This window comes from Hibiscus syriacus, unplaced genomic scaffold, assembly GCF_006381635.1.
Source record: "Hibiscus syriacus cultivar Baekdansim isolate YM2019G1 unplaced genomic scaffold, ASM638163v2 tig00111392_pilon, whole genome shotgun sequence".
Lineage (NCBI taxonomy): Eukaryota > Viridiplantae > Streptophyta > Magnoliopsida > Malvales > Malvaceae > Hibiscus > Hibiscus syriacus.
The window spans coordinates 1,317,528-1,335,849 of NW_024063078.1; the positions used below are offsets into that span (position 1 = coordinate 1,317,528).

The following is an 18,322-nucleotide window of genomic DNA, read 5'->3' on the forward strand; positions in this document are numbered from 1 at the left end:
GTCTTTAAAGCTTCAACTATAAATACCCTAGCTCATTTAGCTTCAAAACCATCCCAAAGCATTCTAGCTTTCTTCTAATACTAGAGAGATTTTAGAGAGTTTCTTGAGAGTTGTTTTCTCCTTTTTTATATAGAGAGAATTATCATTGTTTTCTCCTTGGTAGATTGAGAGAGGTTGTAATTCCTATTTTCTCATAGTGAAATTCTTCTACCGTTGCCCGTGGTTTTTACCCTATATTTTTAGGGGTTTTCCATGTAAATTTTGTGTCTCTGTTATCTTTATTTTTATTTTCTCAAATTATCAGTTGCGATTTTGCTTTATCCGATAGCCGTCTTCCGCAACAATTGGTATCAGAGCTAGATTAGAGTGTGTAATATCTGCTTATTGACTTTGTGGTTGCCACCAAAAGGTGGATCCTCCAACATAAGAAAGTAAGAAGTTATTACCCATTCTTTGAAGGTTTCAAAGAACTATTCACGATAGTGAAATAGTGGGAGCTATCCGTAAACGAAGCAATGGAAACAAAATTTGATATTGAAAAGTTCAATGTGAGAAATTTCTCATTGTGGAAATTGAAGATGAAGGCCATCCTGAGGAAAGACGGTTGTCTAGCAGCTATCAGCGAAAGGCTAGTAGATTTCACAGATGACAACAAATGGATCGAAATGGACGGGAATGCTATGGAAAACTTTCATCTAGCATTAGCAGATGAAGTATTGTCAAGCATCGAGGAGGAGAAGACAACTAAGGAGATATGGGACCATCTCACCAAATTGTACGAGGCCACATCGCTGCACAATAAAATTTTCCTTAAGAGAAAATTGTACACTCTCCGTATGCTAGAATCTACTTAAGTGACGGAGCACTTAAATACACTGAATACTTTATTTTCTCAGCTTACATCCTTAAGTTGTAAAATAGGAGAACAAGAACGTGCTGAACTTCTACTTCAAAGTCAACCGGATTCGTATGATCAACTCATCATCAACTTGACAAACAATATTGTCACTAGTCTAGTCTTTGATGATGTTGCAGCTGATGTTCTACAAGAAGAAAATCGGCGCAAGAACAAGGAAGACAGAAAAGTAAATATGCAATAAGCAGAAGCGTTGACAACGATGACAACGATGAGAGGGAGATCAACAGAACGTGGCCAAAGCAGCAGTCACAAACATGGTAGATCGAAGTCGAGGAGCAAGAAGAATTTAAAGTGTTACAACTGTAGAAAGAAGGGTCATTTGAAGAAGGATTGTTGGAGTCTAAATAAAAACTTCAATCCACAAGGCAATACCGCAAACACTTCAGATGATGGAGATGCTCTATGATGTGAAGCGTCAACCACCGTGGAAGGAAGAAAACGATTTGCAGATATATGACTCATTGATTCGGGAGTAACATATCACATGACCTCAAGAAGAGAATGGTTCCATCATTATGAACCTGTCTCAGGAGGATCTATTTATAGTTGCAATGATCATGCCTTAGAGATCGTTGGCGTGGGAACCATCAAATTGAAGATGTATGACGGAACAATTAAAGTTGTTCGAGATGTGCGGCACGTGAAAGGCCTGAAGAAAAATTTATTATCCTACGGATTGTTAGATAATAATGCAAGCAAGATTGAAACACCATAAGGAATCATGAAAGTGTTCCGTGGAGCGCTTGTGGTACTGAAAGGCGAAAAAATAGCTGCAAACTTGTACATACTGAAGGGAGAGACTTTGGTAGAAGCAAAAGCCTCTGTTGCCTCATGTAGTTCAGATTCGGCAATGCTATGGCATCAGAAACTTGGACACATGTCAGAACAAGGAATGAAAGTCCTTGTGGAGCAAAAGCTACTTCCAGGCTTAACAAAGGTATCACTTCCTTTGTGTGAGCATTGCATAACAAGTAAGCAGCACCGGTTGAAATTCAACACATCAAATTCTAGAGGAAAAAGTGTTCTAGAATTGGTTCACTCTGACGTATGGCAAGCACCAGTAACGTCCTTAGGTGGAGAAAAATACTTTGTCTCATTTATTGATGACTACTCCAGGAGATGTTGGGTGCACCCTATTAAGAAGAAGTCAGACGTGTTTTTAACTTTCAAAAACTTCAAAGCGCGGGTGGAACTTGATTCTGGAAATAAGATCAAGTGTTTCAGAACAGATAATGGAGGAGAATACACAAGCGAAGAATTTGATGACTTTTGCAAGAAAGAAGGCATCAAAAGACAGTTCACAGTGGCGAACACTCCTCAACAAAATGGAGTGGCAGAGCGGATGAACAGAACCTTGTTAGAAAGAACAAGAGCAATGTTGAGGGACGCAGGCCTAGAAAAAATCATTCTGGGCAGAAGCAGTCATACCGCCTGTTTTGGTGAATCGAGCTTCATCAACTGCAATAGAGCTGAAGACACAAATGGAGATGTGGACTGGTAAACCAGTTGATTATTCAAACCTCCATGTATTTGGAAGTATTGTGTACGTGATGTACAACGCCCAATAAATTTCAAAGCTGGATCCAAAATCCAGGAAATGCAAATTCTTGGGGTATGCTGATGGAGTATAGGGGTATCGCTTGTGGGATCCCACTGCCCGTAAAGTGATCATTAGCAGGGATGTTATCTTTGTAGAAGATAAACTACAAAGAAAAGAAGACGATGATAGTGCTGAAAAGTCAGAGACTACTCAGATACATGTGGAAAAAGAGTTTTGAAGAAGCAGATTCTTCTGAAGCAGAACCAGCACATGATGAACAAGAACCAGAGAGTTCTGAAGCTCCAACAACTCGTCAATCAGATCGTGTGAGAAGATGTCCCAATTGGCACTCAGATTATGTTATAGAAGGTAATATTGCATACTGCCTTTTAACAGAGGACGATGCGCCATCAACATACCAGGAGGCAATAAACAGCTCAGATGCTTCACTATGGATGATGGAGATGCAAGAAGAAATCGAAGCCCTTCATAAAATAATACATGGGACCTTGTGCCACTACCACAAGGAAGGAAGCCAATTGGTAACAAATGGGTTTTCAAAATCAAGCGAAATGGTGACGATCAAGTGGATAGGTATCGTGCAAGACTGGTGGTAAAAGGATATGCTCAGAAAGAAGGTATTGATTTCAATGAAATTTTTTCTCCTGTGGTTCGACTAACAACAGTTCGAGTAGTCTTGGCAATGTGTGCTACATTGAATTTATATTTGGAATAGCTAGATGTTAAAACAGTTTTTCTTCATGGAAATCTTGAAGAAGAGATTTATATGCTCCAGCCTGAAGGTTTTGAAGAAGACGAAAAGAATAACTTGGTTTGCAGGTTGAACAAATCTCTGTACGGTCTAAAGTAGGCGCCGAGGTGTTGGTATAAGAGATTTGATTCCTTCATTATGTGCCTTGGATACAACAGACTTAATGCAGACCCTTGTGCTTATTTCAAGAGGTCTGGTGATAACGATTTTGTTATATTGCTGTTGTATGTGGATGGCATATTGGTTGCAGGACCCAACAAAGATCATATTGAAGAATTGAAGGCACAACTGGCTAGGGAATTTGAAATGAAGGACTTGGGATCAGCAAACAAGATCATAGAGATGCAAATTCACCGAGACAGAAGTAATAGGAAGATTTGGCTTTCACAAAAGAATTACTTGAAGAAAATCTTGTCACGATTTAGCATGCAAGATTGTAAGCCAATTTCTACCCCTCTTCCTATTAACTTCAAATTATCCTCCAGTATGAGTCCTAGCAGTGAAGAAGAGAGGATGGAGATGTCTCGAGTACCGTATGCATCAGCAGTGGGAAGTTTAATGTTCGCTATGATATGCACAAGACCAGACATTGCACAAGCAGTGGGAGTGGTTAGTAGGTACATGGCGAATCCAGGCAAAGAGCATTAGAATATTGTAAAGAGGATCCTCAGATACATCAAAGGGACCTCAAATGTTGCATTATGTTACGGATGATCAAACTTACTAATCAATGGGTATGTAGATTCTGACTATGCAGGGGATTTGGATAAAAGCAAATCTACTACAGGATATGTGTTCAAAGTTGCTGGTGAAGCTGTAAGCTGGGTTTCAAAATTGCAGTCAGTTGTGGCTACGTCCACAACAGAGGCATAATATGTAGCAGCTACACAAGCCAGTAAAGAAGCAATTTGGTTGAAGATGCTATTGGATGAGCTTGGGCACAATCAAGAGTATGTCTCTCTATTTTGTGACAGTCAAAGCGCCTTGCATCTAGTAAGGAATCCATCATTTCATTCAAGAACTAAGCACATACGAGTTCAGTACCATTTCATTCGTGAAAAGGTGGAAAAATGAACGGTAGATATGCAGAAGATCCATACCAAAGACAACATAGCAGATTTCATGACGAAGGCAATCAATGCTGATAAATTTACCTGGTGTCGATCCTCCTGTGGCCTGTCAGAAACGTAAGCAACATGAAAGGTACAAGGTAGAAAGAATGGTGTGAAGATATGATTGTTCCAATCAAATCTTCAAGTGGGAGATTGTTGAAAATTGGCACACCAAATTGCATCAATTGTCAACATTATGGGTGACAATTTGGTGGCATTAATGGGGTGGCAAAATTGGTCAAATTTGGCCACCAAATTGTTGAAAATTTTGGATGGTAAAACTATGCAATTAGTCATTGTGATTTAGGGTATTTACAAATTAGTCCTTAAAGCTTCAACTATAAATACCCTAGCTCATTTAGCTTCAAAATCATCCCAAAGCATTCTAGCTTTCTTCTAATACTAGAGAGATTTTAGAGAGTTTCTTGAGAGTTGTTTTCTCCTTTTTTATATAGAGAGAATTATCATTGTTTTCTCCTTGGTAGATCGAGAGAGGTTGTAATTCCTATTTTCTCATAGTGAAATTCTTCTACCGTTGCCCGTGGTTTTTACCCTATATTTTTAGGGGTTTTCCACGTAAATTTTGTGTCTCTTTTATCTTCATTTTTATTTTCTCAAATTATCAGTTGCGATTTTGCTCTATCTGATAGCCGTCTTCCGCAACATAATCAACGTGAATAAAATATAAAATAGTCACTTGGTTCCATTGGCAAATCAAGAACAAATAGGTAAGCACATGGTATTATAATTTGTATTCATACCATTATTTTCATATTAAAATCATGCTCAAGAGCGAAAGCACTACTTCATTGTCTATTGAAGACAATGAAAACAACCCAAGGTCTCTTCAAGCTGGATTCGAGCGGAAGAAAGATGGAATTGGAATTGAAAATTTTCTTAAAAGAAAGGGTTATTCTTACCACTGATGCAGCTGGATTCCTCGCAAAATGTATATAATAATCTTTGTTTCTTTAACATAATCTAAGAGATTTGCTAGAGTTATAACATTTGATGTATTTGAAATGCAGTCCTTGTTGAGAAAATTCTAAGATCAATGCCGGATGTGATCAGTAAGATTTATCTCATCATCAGAGGAAAAGATATGGAAGATGCGCGACAAAGATTGAGGAAGTATGTTCTTTATTCAACAATAGCTGTATAGAGCCTTTCCATTTTGATAATCACTCGTTTAATCTGGGGGTTTTCAATTAGATATGGAAGATGAAATTTGGATGTGATGTGAAAAGAATAGACTGGAAGGATTACATTGCAAATGTTTATATTCTTGGTTTAAGGAGGTATATCTTGAAAGAGAAAATCTGTCTAAAATATAACCCCAGATCCACCTGATCTCTGTTACATCTATCTTATGACACACTTTATATGATATAAGTATTAATTAATTAAATCGTTTCTCAAATCCATATCATTAAGGATAAATAAATTATATCCTAAATCATTACAAGTATTCAATAAATTCTTTAAAAAATAAGTTGAGGGTAAGATAATACGAAATCTTGAAATAATTTAGTTAAAACAATATGAGAGCTCCATTTTTAACGCTATCGTCTAAGATGGCAATGGCATCAAGGAAATAACATTATATTTGTTTAAAATTTTTAATTATTTGATATTGAACGTTCACATCATTGCATGTGTGGTGCTCGATCTCAAAACTTTAAAAATAACAGTAATTTTGTAATCATTCAAATCGCTTAATTCTCGCAAATAATTTAATTTGAATAAACGCAAGAAACGAAAATTAGTCTCCCAGGGTGCATGTGTTGACTGTTGACCCCATCTAGATTTTATGTGCTGATGGAGATCGAATTAAAGAAAAGACGTGCACGAATAGATTGTTAAATGGATGAGTGGTTGTTTATCCCTCGACGCTTTAGAAAAATTGTTTCAGTCTTTAGATTTTTTAGCCCAACTTTTATTTTATTTTATTTTTGTTAAATTTAATCAATCAACTAAAAAAGTAACATATATTTTTTAATATTTTTATACTTAATTTACAATTTTTCATATTTTCTACTGTTATAATTGTCTACAATTTATTTTCATTTTTTTTAAATTTTTAAATAAAATATTTAAGGGTAGATGAAAAATATTTAAGGACTAAAATGATATTCTGTAAAAAAGCTTGAGGGTTTAAAATGTGATTAAACCTATGTAATATATAAATAATAAACATTCTAATGAATTATTAAAGAGAAAAAAATTAGGGTAAAGTTTGCAAATGATCCCTTAACTATAGGGTACTATTTTATTGAGTCACTCGATTATTAAAAGTTATACAATAGTTATCTAACTATAGGGAATTTCTTTATTGAATCCCTTGACTATTAAAACTTACAAAATAGTCACCCGACTATTCATTATATTCCAAACTCGTCATTTTTCGTTAAAAAATTAACTGTACTCTTAGCTGAACATTAACATGCTGAGTGAGATATGATAAAATATGATCTCATAATCTCAAACTACTATCATATCTCAATCAACATATTAACGTCCAACTACAAAAAATGACGAGTTTAAACATAATGATTAGTTGGGTAATCATTTTATAACTTTTAATAGTTGAGGGACTCGACAAAGTAACATTTTATAGTCGGGTGACTATTTTGTAACTTTTAATAGTCGAGAGACTCAACAAAATAATTTTTTATAATATAGAAACTATTTTATAACTTTTAATAATCGATAAACTTATAACGATAATAACCTATAATTGAGCGATCATTTGTGTCAAAAAAAAAAAATATTGAGGTAACGTGCCTGAACTTTGAAAACATTAAAGAGCTCCGGAATCCAACAGGAAGAAGCTAGAGGACCGACTCCCTCACCTAATTCAATCCTTTTGCTGCTCAACATTATTGAATTTTTATCGCCATGTCTCTCCCTGAAAATTCTCTGCAAATGAACGACAAGGAAGAATTCCTCAAGGAATTCGTTGACTATTACGGATACCCAAACGCCTCTAAATCCATCGACGAAATTCGTGCCTCCGAGTTCAAGCGATTAGATGGTAGCTCTTTTCTTCTTTGATTCTTTTTTATATTCGTTTTATAGGATCCAAGTAAGAAATATTTTAACTTTTCGAAGATAGAAATGGAATTTCGAGTTTTTGTTTGATGCTTTTGGGTTGGGTACTTTGATTAGCTATTTTGAGCTTTGGGTATTGTAGATACTGTGTATTTGGACCATGCTGGAGCAACCCTTTACTCCGAGTTGCAGATGGAAGCAATCTTCAAAGATCTTACGACTAGTGTTTATGGAAATCCTCGTATCCTCTTAACTTGAAAACATTGTTTTTTTCTCTGAATTTGATCAAATTCCAACTGTTGCTATGCTTTATTCATTGGATTATATATGTTTCATGTTGACTAATATCTTCCATACTGCAGTTGTTTGGTTTCCATCTAAAGATGTAATATTTTTTTGGAAAGAGAAGCTAGAAATTAATTCTGTTATTCTGTTCTGGGAAGTATTCTCTTACCCATGATTCGTGAATAATAGTCCTTTTGAAATTTCCCGTACTGTATTTGTTTGTTTTGGATAATTGATGGGTTTTTTTTTTTGGCTGAAAAGGTAAAGGTACTACTGTTGTTTAAGATTTGGTCATAATTGGATTGTCTTACCCGTTCTTGGAAATAATAGGTTTCATATAGAACCATAGCTTATGTTCTTCTTGACTAATTTTGTAAGATAGCCAAAGCGATTCAAGTTCAGCCACCAGTGACATTGTAAGGGAAGCACGCCGACAGGTACCATGAATGTCACTTCACTCTGTTTTCTGTTGCAGTCCTTAGTTCTTTGCCAAGCTTTGTTTTAAAGGCCAAGCATTGTTTTAAAGGTTTTACATTTTGTATTGTCTATGAAGAAATAAATGATTACTTTATATATATTGGTAATCGTGCTCTAATTTTATGTGTGCCTGTAAATAAACTATCTTGCTGTGTCTGTGGTATCAAAATCATTGTCTTCTTTTGTTTATTTTTCTTCCTAAATAGGTCCTTGATTACTGCAATGCTTCTCAAAAGGATTATAAATGTATATTCACTTCTGGGGCAACTGCTGCATTGAAGCTTATAGGGGAGAACTTTCCCTGGAGCTGCAACAGCACCTTTATGTACACAATGGAAAATCATAATAGTGTACTTGGTCTTAGAGAGTATCCTGCCAGTTATACTTTTGGGTTTGCTATTATAAATTGAGTCTGGTGCACTCATGTTATGATTTTTCTTTTTCTAAATTCATCTAATATTTCCGGTGATATTAATAGTATATTGTGTTTTTGTTTGACTATATGACTGATCAGGATCGCATTTATGTTCTTTCCCTTGGTATTATTGAATCTATAACTTTGTCCTTAATAATTTATTAGATATGCTCTCAGTAAAGGAGCTGCAGCGTTTGCTGTAGATGTAAATGAGACTGTGGAGCAGGATGGATCACCTCAAAACTCTTCGACTTCAGTTCAGGTATCACAGCATTCAGTGCAGAGAAGAAATGAACGTAAAGTTTTGGAAGGGGTGATTACAGGTAACATTTTGATAAATATGTTAACTGAAAACTACATATACCTGTAAGAGAAATGATTCGGGATGAAATAACTATTTTTTGTACAATTAGCTGAAAGAAGACCTTATATAAAAGTTTATGGCTAGGGATCTTGATAAAGACATAAATATTGTTTTTAAAAAGAATTTCGGTCTTTTTTCTTTTCAGATTTTTGCTCAACCAAAAGATTTTTTAATAAACAGCAAATACAAAACATACAAGGTTTTCCTTGTTGGATGCATGACTAAAGAAAATGATATTGTTGCTTTCAAAATAATTATAATAATTCGTTTTCTTCTTGAAATATTAATGTAAGGAGGAGGAAAGCATATGGTGTCCTTTTCCTTGCCACCTTTTAGCTTCGTATCATTTTTTATTATTGCAGGTGATGCTTACAATTTGTTTGCCTTCCCCTCTGAGTGCAATTTCTCTGGAATGAGATTTAGCCTCGATTTGGTGGATATTGTTAAGCAAAATGCAGAAAATCTTTTGGAAGGCTCGCCATATTCAAAGTATGTAGTTTCCTTGAAATCATTATTTTTAAATGTACCCGTGTTTCTTTGATGTCTCTGTTTTAAATGTGCGTTTTTTATGCAACTTTTTAGACATTAGTTTTTAAGCATTGCTTCTTTACATTTCCATGGCATAGATTTGGTAATCATCACTTTGTATAATCAGGGGACGTTGGATGGTCTTAATTGATGCTGCAAAGGGCTGTGCAACACAGCCTCCAGATTTGTCACTGTATCCTGCAGATTTTGTTGTCATCTCATTTTATAAGGTAAATGGATGAGACCATTCAGGACTTTTTAGTGAGTATTAACTCTTTGTTTATCCTTAAATGGTAGAAATCAGAAGAAACTAATCTAACAACATAATGCTGTTTTGCAATTGCATTGTCATTTTGAAGTTGTTTGGCTATCCAACTGGACTTGGTGCTCTCATAATTCGAAATGGTAAGTGGCTGAGTCTGTAGATTACTGGTTACTGAAGTTATACCCAGCTGGAGTAAGGAGTTTTTTTTTTTTAACACAATAGTAAGATAGATCCGTCAGATATTTTGGCTATGTGCCTGTGCCTAATTGGTTTGTTGTAATGAAGAAAGGAATATGTTTTCCATTAAGCTTCATGATTTACACTTCTAATTCTTTGATTGTAAGCATGGACTTTCTTTCTTTCTGTTTTTTTTAAAGCATGAGTCATTGAGATTACTATGCATTTCAGGAAATAGAAAAGTTTCATGAATTGTGAAAGAAACAGATATGATGAATTTTCCATTTTCATTTCTCAATGTGTTTTGGCATTCATTGATTTATTGATTTATATTTCCCTGTCTTTAGATAGCCTTTAGAAAAATCCCGATTAAGTAAATCAAAGTTTAAGAACAGGAATCTTTTTTTTAATATGGTTTTCTAATATCCATTTTTCTTTTCTTTTTCTTTCAGATGCTGCTAAGTTATTGAAGAAGACCTATTTCAGTGGAGGTCTGTCCCTAGAAATCTTTTTGATGGTTACATATACAGAAATTGTTTTGTTAGTTAACTATAAGTGTTACAGGCACCGTTGCTGCTTCGATTGCTGACATTGACTTTGTCAGAAGACGGGAAGGTGTTGAGGAGCATTTCGAGGATGGCACCATTTCATTCCTTAGCATAGCATCTATTCGTCATGGATTTAAGATATTGAATACCCTCACTACATCTGCAATGTGCCGGTATGCAAATTTTTATTTCTATAACACTGCAAAGTTCAAAGATTTTATTAGGGTTACCGATTTTGTTTTCTATTATATATCTTACATCGTTGTGAATGTTCATATGATAGCATGTTTTCCTCAATTATTTTACTTTGTTCATGTGTATTCGGTTTCTGTTTCCCATGCTTGGTTATCTATTTTACATCCTTTGTTTCTTTTTGGCCAATAATGGTCATTTTTAACTCCTATTTACATATTGCTGCCTACCCTTTTCTAACTCCGTTCTCTTCTAGGCATACTATGTCACTTACCATGTTTTGAAAAAGAAGCTCTTAGATTTGCGACATGAAATGGAGCAAGTGTCTGCACTCTTTATGGCAATTGTGCTCTGAAGGTTAGTTACATAACTTAAAGGCAGTAGATGTCCCCAAATAAGCATTAATTATGACATATTATTACTGCTTCAGATGTACTTGAAATGGAAAAAAAGACGGGAATCTTCTCATGTTGCTTTTTTTCCTCTTTAAAATCTGTATCATGTAAAGCATTTCAAGATTTCAGGTTGAATAAGGCATATTACTTTCTGGGTGGGATTCCAAGAAGTTTTTAGCTTATATTTTCTTAGTCTGGTCTATTTGGATGTTTGAAGTTTTACACTATAAGTTGCTTTGATTGTGCTTTCCATTCTTTCCATTTTTTTTTAATTATTAACCTTCTTTTAAATGTTTTGCAACTCTTCTCATAGGTTTCTATGCATGAATCTGGCTCCATTGTCTCATTTAACATGAAAAGACCAGATGGCTCTTGGTTTGGATATCGGGAGGTGGAAAAATTGGCATCCTTATCTGGGATTGAGTTAAGGGTAAACTCTGAGAAAATGTCTAGAGCAAGCACAACTTTATAAACAAATAGTGATTTGTGTTATGGTTTAGTGATTGCTTGCTAAGTGCCTTTTTTTCATGTTTTCTTAAATATGTTGTTTATAACCTCAAAATGCTTTGTTATAATAGGAGGCAATTTTCTAGCTTTCTGCTACTGTGTCAATTTATTTGAGGTTTGCTTATACAATTTTCTAGGAAAACCGGTGTTATTGATCTTGATTCAGATTAAAGCAATAATTGACTGCACTTGTGTTACTAGCTTTGTGATGGTAATTCTTTTGTCCTTCCGTTGCTGTTTTGTTGTAGACGGGATGCTTTTGCAATCCTGGTGCCTGTGCAAAATATCTTGGCTTGTCTCACTCAGATCTTCTTTCTAACTTAGAGGTATGCCTTTCTTTTGCTTGGTTGATAATCTTTTTAATATATTTTAGTGGTTGAGTTATATGGATGTGGTTGATTTACGGGAAAGAAATACAATAACTTTTGCTTTGAGTTCAGGCTGGGCATGTTTGCTGGGATGACAATGATGTAATAAATGGCAAACCAACTGGAGCAGTTAGAGTATCTTTTGGTTACATGTCAACTTATGAAGATGCTAAGGTAGGGTTTTTTTTTTGTTACCTTTTGAATTCTGCCCTTTATTTTTATTCTAAAAATAATAGGTGATCTTTTTTTATTCTTTTTATTATATCCATGCATCAGCTGTCAAGTGAAATGGAACATAGACGGTTCCAACATAAAGGATACTGATCTATTAGAACTTCTGTCGGGACTGTTGATTTCCATAGATAATAAAATGTTTTTTTTTATAGGAATTGAGGCCTCATTAAAAAACCCCTTCATGATTTAAGGAACTCATATTGAATTCCTAAATCGGAGGAAGGAGGAAAAGAGTGCCTTAAACTTTATTAATAAAGATACATAAGATACAATAATAAGATAAAACCCTTACAAACAACCTAAAAACCCAAAATAAAATATCCCAACAACAAAGAAAAATTAACCAATACCAGACTTAGCCAACCCATCAGCCTCAATATTGGCTGTCCTAGCCACCCATCTAATAACTCCCTCTACTTCTTTGAGTTTAACAGCTACCCCACTAACAATGGAGGCATAGACAACAGGACAACAAGATCCATCCTTAATCCAATCCACTACCATTTTACAATCTGATTCTATAATCAATCGACCCTTAATACCTCCTCTCACTGAGTGAAAGAAATTTAAACCCTCCTTAACAGCCTTTAACTCCATCAGAATAGGTGGACCCAGACCAGAAGGCATCTTAAAAGAACCTAAAAGTAGACCTTCTTCATCTCTTAGGATAACATGTTGAGCATATTTGGTGCTTGTTTCTGTCATTCTTTCTGTTGGATGGTATTTAGTGACTGTTACTTTTTCCTCCGTACAGAAATTTATTGATTTTATAAGAAGTTCCTTTGTATCCATGCCAAGTGAGTTCGGGAAAGGGTACCTGCTCAGATCAAAGTCAATTCCATATCCAATTGAAGGTTATTCAGTGTTTTGGTTCATTTTTATTGCCAGGGAAATGAAAACTGTTTGTTAGATTTTCAAGTTATCCTTTGCTTGATTGACAAATCATTTTTTCTGTAAAGTAATTCTATTAGTACTATGGTGTCATTTAGACTGTCAAAGACCACAGGAATTTGAATGGCACATGGTGTCATATAGTACAATTTTATATGGATTCTGATTTTCTATGTAGATTAATCACTTTATTTTCTTATTTGGTACCTTGAATACATGTACTTTTTTAATCTGCCATTATACAGATACCACTATACTTCATTAAGTTTTGCATGGTGCAGCACTTCCTTTTCTTTTAAGAGGAGGGGCCTTCTATATCTATTCGTAATTTTTTGTATGAAAGTTGCAAATGGCATCAAATTGTCTTCTGGTACTGGCTTTTTTATGTTTGTGGTATAACATATTGTTGTTTCTGAATGCAGGCCTTGAAGATCGACTATCAAGCTCTGGTTGTTGCCTTAAGTCCATAAACATCTACCCAATAAAATCATGCGCAGGTTTCAGTGTGAAAAATTGGCATCTCAGCAATACTGGTAACCTGTTGTTATCTTTATGGTTGGGACATTGGCTTCTTTAGTCGTTTATTGTTAAACCAACATTATATTTTTATTTTTGCTCCATCCATATAGCAAAAGGTCAAACTGAAATTTTTATAACCAAGTTGATGGTTTTTTATGTTTATATGTTATAGTTTCTCTTTTATAAAATGTTATTTCCCATGGTGAGAACACTATTTTATACTGGCCAAAACATATGATAAACACTGCCTCCTTATGATCATGTACCATCATAGTGTTTACACAAATTTCTACCTATGGTAGTATTTTTAAATCAGTTGAGCCCTACTCATTTGTAGTGGCAATAAATTATGAAGGAATTAAATGTTGCTGAAGCAAATGGATAATGATACCTTAACTAAATTGAAACTATCACCATTGTTTGAGGTCTTACATCTCCAAACTTGTGTATGCTCTGAATGAAAATGAACAATGCTTTTCTGTTATGAATTCTTTTTAATCTCTCATTTTTCCTTTTGTGAATGCTCGAATGGAAGATCTTTGCTTGCCAATTTCTTTCCCTGTCTCGTATGTAGAAGTTAAAGATCTGTTCACTATTACCTGTCAATGCAGGTTTGCAATACGATCGAGAATGGCTTCTTAAAAGCTTGAGTGGCGAAATTCTTACACAAAAGAAGGTTGCCTGTACCTCTTAGTGCTGTTGTTTTTTGATTTATGTTTTTTATCCTAATTATTGGTTGATATTTTACATTTTATGCAATGAAAAATATGGTGACGTACTCGGAGGATATTATTCTTTGATAGTTTGAATACTTGGAAATTCTATTTGTTATTTCTTTGATAAGATTGATGAAAAATATTGAATATCCTCTGCTTGAGCAGCTTAGTACGAGTCGTTTGAAAGAATGTGTCTTCCAACAGCTTTAGCATGGACCTATGTTAACATGAAAGTATTCCTTGCATTAAGGTTATTCCTTAGAGATATATATGCCCTTAACCAATACAAAATAGCTATAGAGATTAGAATCGATGTGTCTGAAAGAAAATGGGATAAAGGCTTCCATTAGGAGGAAACATTAGGAACTAGGAAGGATCTGTTTCTGAAATTTGTACGCACCAGAACAATGTTATTAAGTAATCCGACAGACTGAAATGGAGGAAAGAAAAAGAAAAACTCGTTTATTTGACAATCTCTTCGGTCCAGTTTTCTTGTCACTGCTTTCTTACTCCTTTCTTTAATGACACATGGATACTCTATATTATGATTGCTTCGTTTGATTGACCGGGAATGCGGTGATGAATGAGATTCAATACTATGATAATATGATGACCGTGAACAACTAACTTATACATAATAATCCCGGTACCAGAATAATGTTACTTGAACACGGGCATGAGTGTTGGATACTAGTGTTTTCTGAAACAGGCATGTTTATTTTTCCCTCCAAGTTTTCTATGTATTAGAGGGTTTTTGAAAGGTAAACCCACGTTCGGAAATGTGTCAGACACGTGTACTTCTATAAAAATGAAAAGTCGGAACAAAATAGTCTAGAGCCATGTGAAATTGTGTCTGGTTGGTATATAAATATACCCTATAATATATGTAATATAAAATTTGTTGCAATTAATATATTTATCTGGTGAATTAATGAATGTTAGATTGTTCAGAAGTTTTCTTTCGGGAAAAAATTTTAATGCATGCGAGTATCTATTTTCGGACAGGAAATTGTTTTTCCAATGGGATTTTTTTGGAGAAATTCATTTTTATCCTGTTTTGTTTTGTAGGTTCCTGAGATGTCCCTCATTAATACCTTCATTAACCTCAAGCAGCAGATATTGTCTGTAGATTCACCCCATTGCAAAAGGAAATTGCAGATCAAACTAGACCCTGATTCATATCTTTTTAGGAAAGAAGAGTTTTATTTGAATAATCAGAGGTGCGATATGATCATAAGAGTCTTCGTTTCTCTTATTATTATTTTTAAGTCGCGTTCTTAACATTGTTGGAGTTTGATTTGCATTTAATTTCAAGCTCCAAAAGTTCTTTGAGTTAAAATTTTCCTATTAAAGTACTTGTTTCCTGATTATCAGATATGAAGTCCTATGTTACGAGAACGAAATCAATCAATGGTTTAGTAATGCTGTTGGTCAACCTTGCACTTTAGTGCGATGTTACCAGTCCGAGTACTGCTTCTCTTTGAACAACAACAGAAGTGTGGGTATGTGCAGAGATGTGGATAGCAGGGTGAATTTTACGAATGAAGCTCAGTTCTTATTGATTTCCGAGGAAAGTGTATCCGACCTCAATAATAGACTATCCTCGAGTATGATTTTCAGTGAACTCTTTTATTATCAAGCTAGAAGCTGAAATTGGCATTTCAGTTTAGATTCTTCATGGTTTTAGTGAATTTTCTAATTTTGTGGTCCCAGATACTCAAAAACTCTCTGGTAATGGCACACCTTACGTCAACCCGATGAGATTTCGGCCCAACCTTGTCATATCCGGAGGTGAACCATATGCTGAAGATGGATGGAGGAGTCTCAGAATTGGAAACACATATTTTACTGTTGAGTTCTTCACCTTTACCTGCTTTCCTATATCATCCGGAGTGCAAATATACTACTCCAGATGGCATTTTGTGTTTTCCGTTTTCAAAAATCCAATAAATATATGGTATACATGTCCCGTGTTTCTTAATAACTATTTCTTCCAGTCATTAGGTGGCTGCAACCGTTGCCAGATGATTAATTTTTATCAGCAAACAGGGCAAGTGAAGAAGACAAATGAACCTTTGGCAACTCTAGCATCATACAGGAGAGTCAGGGTTAGCTTCCCTAATCTAAAATCGATAATTGTTGCTTTTTTTTCTGTTCTTCAACTGCAATGCGAGTGATATTAAGTTCTTCAATGGATCCAGGGGAAGATTTTGTTCGGGGTATTGCTGAGGTATGATCCTGGTAGTAAAGCTGAGTTGGATACAAATTCATGGCTCAAGGTAGGAGATGGAGTTTATCCAAATTCAGAATAGAAAGGAGATACAACAAAACAACAAAAGAACATAATAGAAGCATGTATAGGGTATACTGCATACTCCGAACACGACGATGTACGCATACTACATAACATAAACACGGGTCGGACGGCACGAAAATGATTTTGTTATCGCATTCGTAGCTGTGCGATAAATGTCAAACAATGGATGACTTCCAGATGTCTTGTAATGATGAAATAAATTTTTTTTTTCTTTTTTCTCCAGTTGATGCAAGTTTTCTGTGTGTATTGCTTTGAACTGTGTTACTTTCAATGCTATCAGTATAAGAGAATAATTCATATATGTATACACGTCCATGACTCATGACTTTGACTTGACTTTTCTCTTCTTCCCTTTTTATTGTTGGGATAAATTAATTTTTAGTCTCTGGAGTTTATGACTTTTCTCAATTTAGTCCTTAAGCTTTATTTGTTCATATTAGTCGTTTAGACATTTGATCGTTTTGATGACGTGATGTGTTAAGATTATTAAAAGTTAATTTTAACCCTTTTAACATATTACATCATATGAGTTCATGCATGACTCAAAACTGACTTTTTATCTTATTTCCTTTTATTGTAATTTCTTCATGCAATTTTGACTTTTTATATATGATTAAATTAAATAATAAAATCTCTTTTTCTTCAAACCCTAAATTACAAGTAGGCTCAAGTTTGGATGATATTGCTAGTGATTTCATCAGCATGCATTAACCTTACTATTTTCTAAGCACATACGTAACATAAAAGAACTATATATTTGTTTAGCTTTATTTATTTATTTATTGCTGTCTTAATCAGAATCAATGCAAATAAAAAAAAATGATCAAATGGTTAATTTTGGATAAGTCTCGACGTTCACGTGGTTTGAAAGTTGAAACAAGTTGAAAGGCTCTGAGAGTAGTATTTTTCTTCAAAGTTTATATATAGCTGAACAATCAACAAGCATGTCCTTTTAATTATAATTATGCATGTATTATGCAGCCGAGTTTTAACTTTTTTTATTCTAATCCCTCCAAATAAAACGGATTAATTAATTAATTAATTGATTCTGTTGCCAAAAGCAGTTTATTTTCAAGTCTCAACGAGGATTCCAAGATTCTCACGATTCAGCATCGTTTTTGACTTGAATTTTGGAATCTTATCAATTGGTCAAACAAGGTGTACATAGAATATTCATTATCAACCACCTTCAGTATCTACGGGCTTTAAGGCACATCGAATTCAAAAGTGCAAAGATACGTGGAGTTTAAAAAGTAATTAGATCATAAATTTTGAGAATCGGGATTTGATTTTATAAATTTTAAAACTAACAAAATATTAAAAAATAATTAAAAGAAATTATGACTTAATTTCAATGATTTCAAAACTATTGGTGACTTGAAATGCAATTAACCCATCATTGCTGGAGCCATGGCCCTCCACCTACAACATAAGCATACATCATTACGAAGAAAAAGACAATGAATTTAGGTTAATTAATACACATTACTAATGAACCACATATTACTCCTATATTATAACACCCTGTTACATATTATTATCGAATTTTATAAACAATATTATTTTTTTAATAATCTATGATGATTACAAGATAATATTTGTTTATAATCTTTTTTAATTATTGACAACGCATGTACACCAGAAAAACGCAGTTGTTCAAACCAACTCCGGAAAGAACACTCCCTTTAACCACTCGAGAAAATATATTAACTTATATAATGTTTCGATTT

The 18,322-nt window shown here is 34.4% G+C and overlaps 1 protein-coding gene across 1 annotated transcript; it reads left to right on the plus strand.

The window, feature by feature from the left end:
• Window positions 1–7,140: 7,140 nt before the first annotated feature.
• LOC120160761 (molybdenum cofactor sulfurase-like) lies at window positions 7,141–16,814 on the plus strand. The gene is given in 24 exon segments (XM_039171113.1): window positions 7,141–7,377; window positions 7,537–7,635; window positions 8,058–8,116; window positions 8,363–8,523; window positions 8,737–8,894; window positions 9,298–9,424; window positions 9,591–9,693; window positions 9,823–9,868; window positions 10,358–10,396; window positions 10,470–10,626; window positions 10,902–10,924; window positions 10,927–10,953; window positions 10,956–11,002; window positions 11,354–11,470; window positions 11,796–11,873; window positions 11,988–12,089; window positions 12,904–13,003; window positions 13,463–13,573; window positions 14,171–14,235; window positions 15,344–15,495; window positions 15,650–15,882; window positions 15,989–16,125; window positions 16,273–16,383; window positions 16,477–16,814. Coding segments are annotated over 24 exon segments (2,499 nt in total). The 5' UTR covers window positions 7,141–7,241; the 3' UTR covers window positions 16,588–16,814.
• Window positions 16,815–18,322: the final 1,508 nt, after the last annotated feature.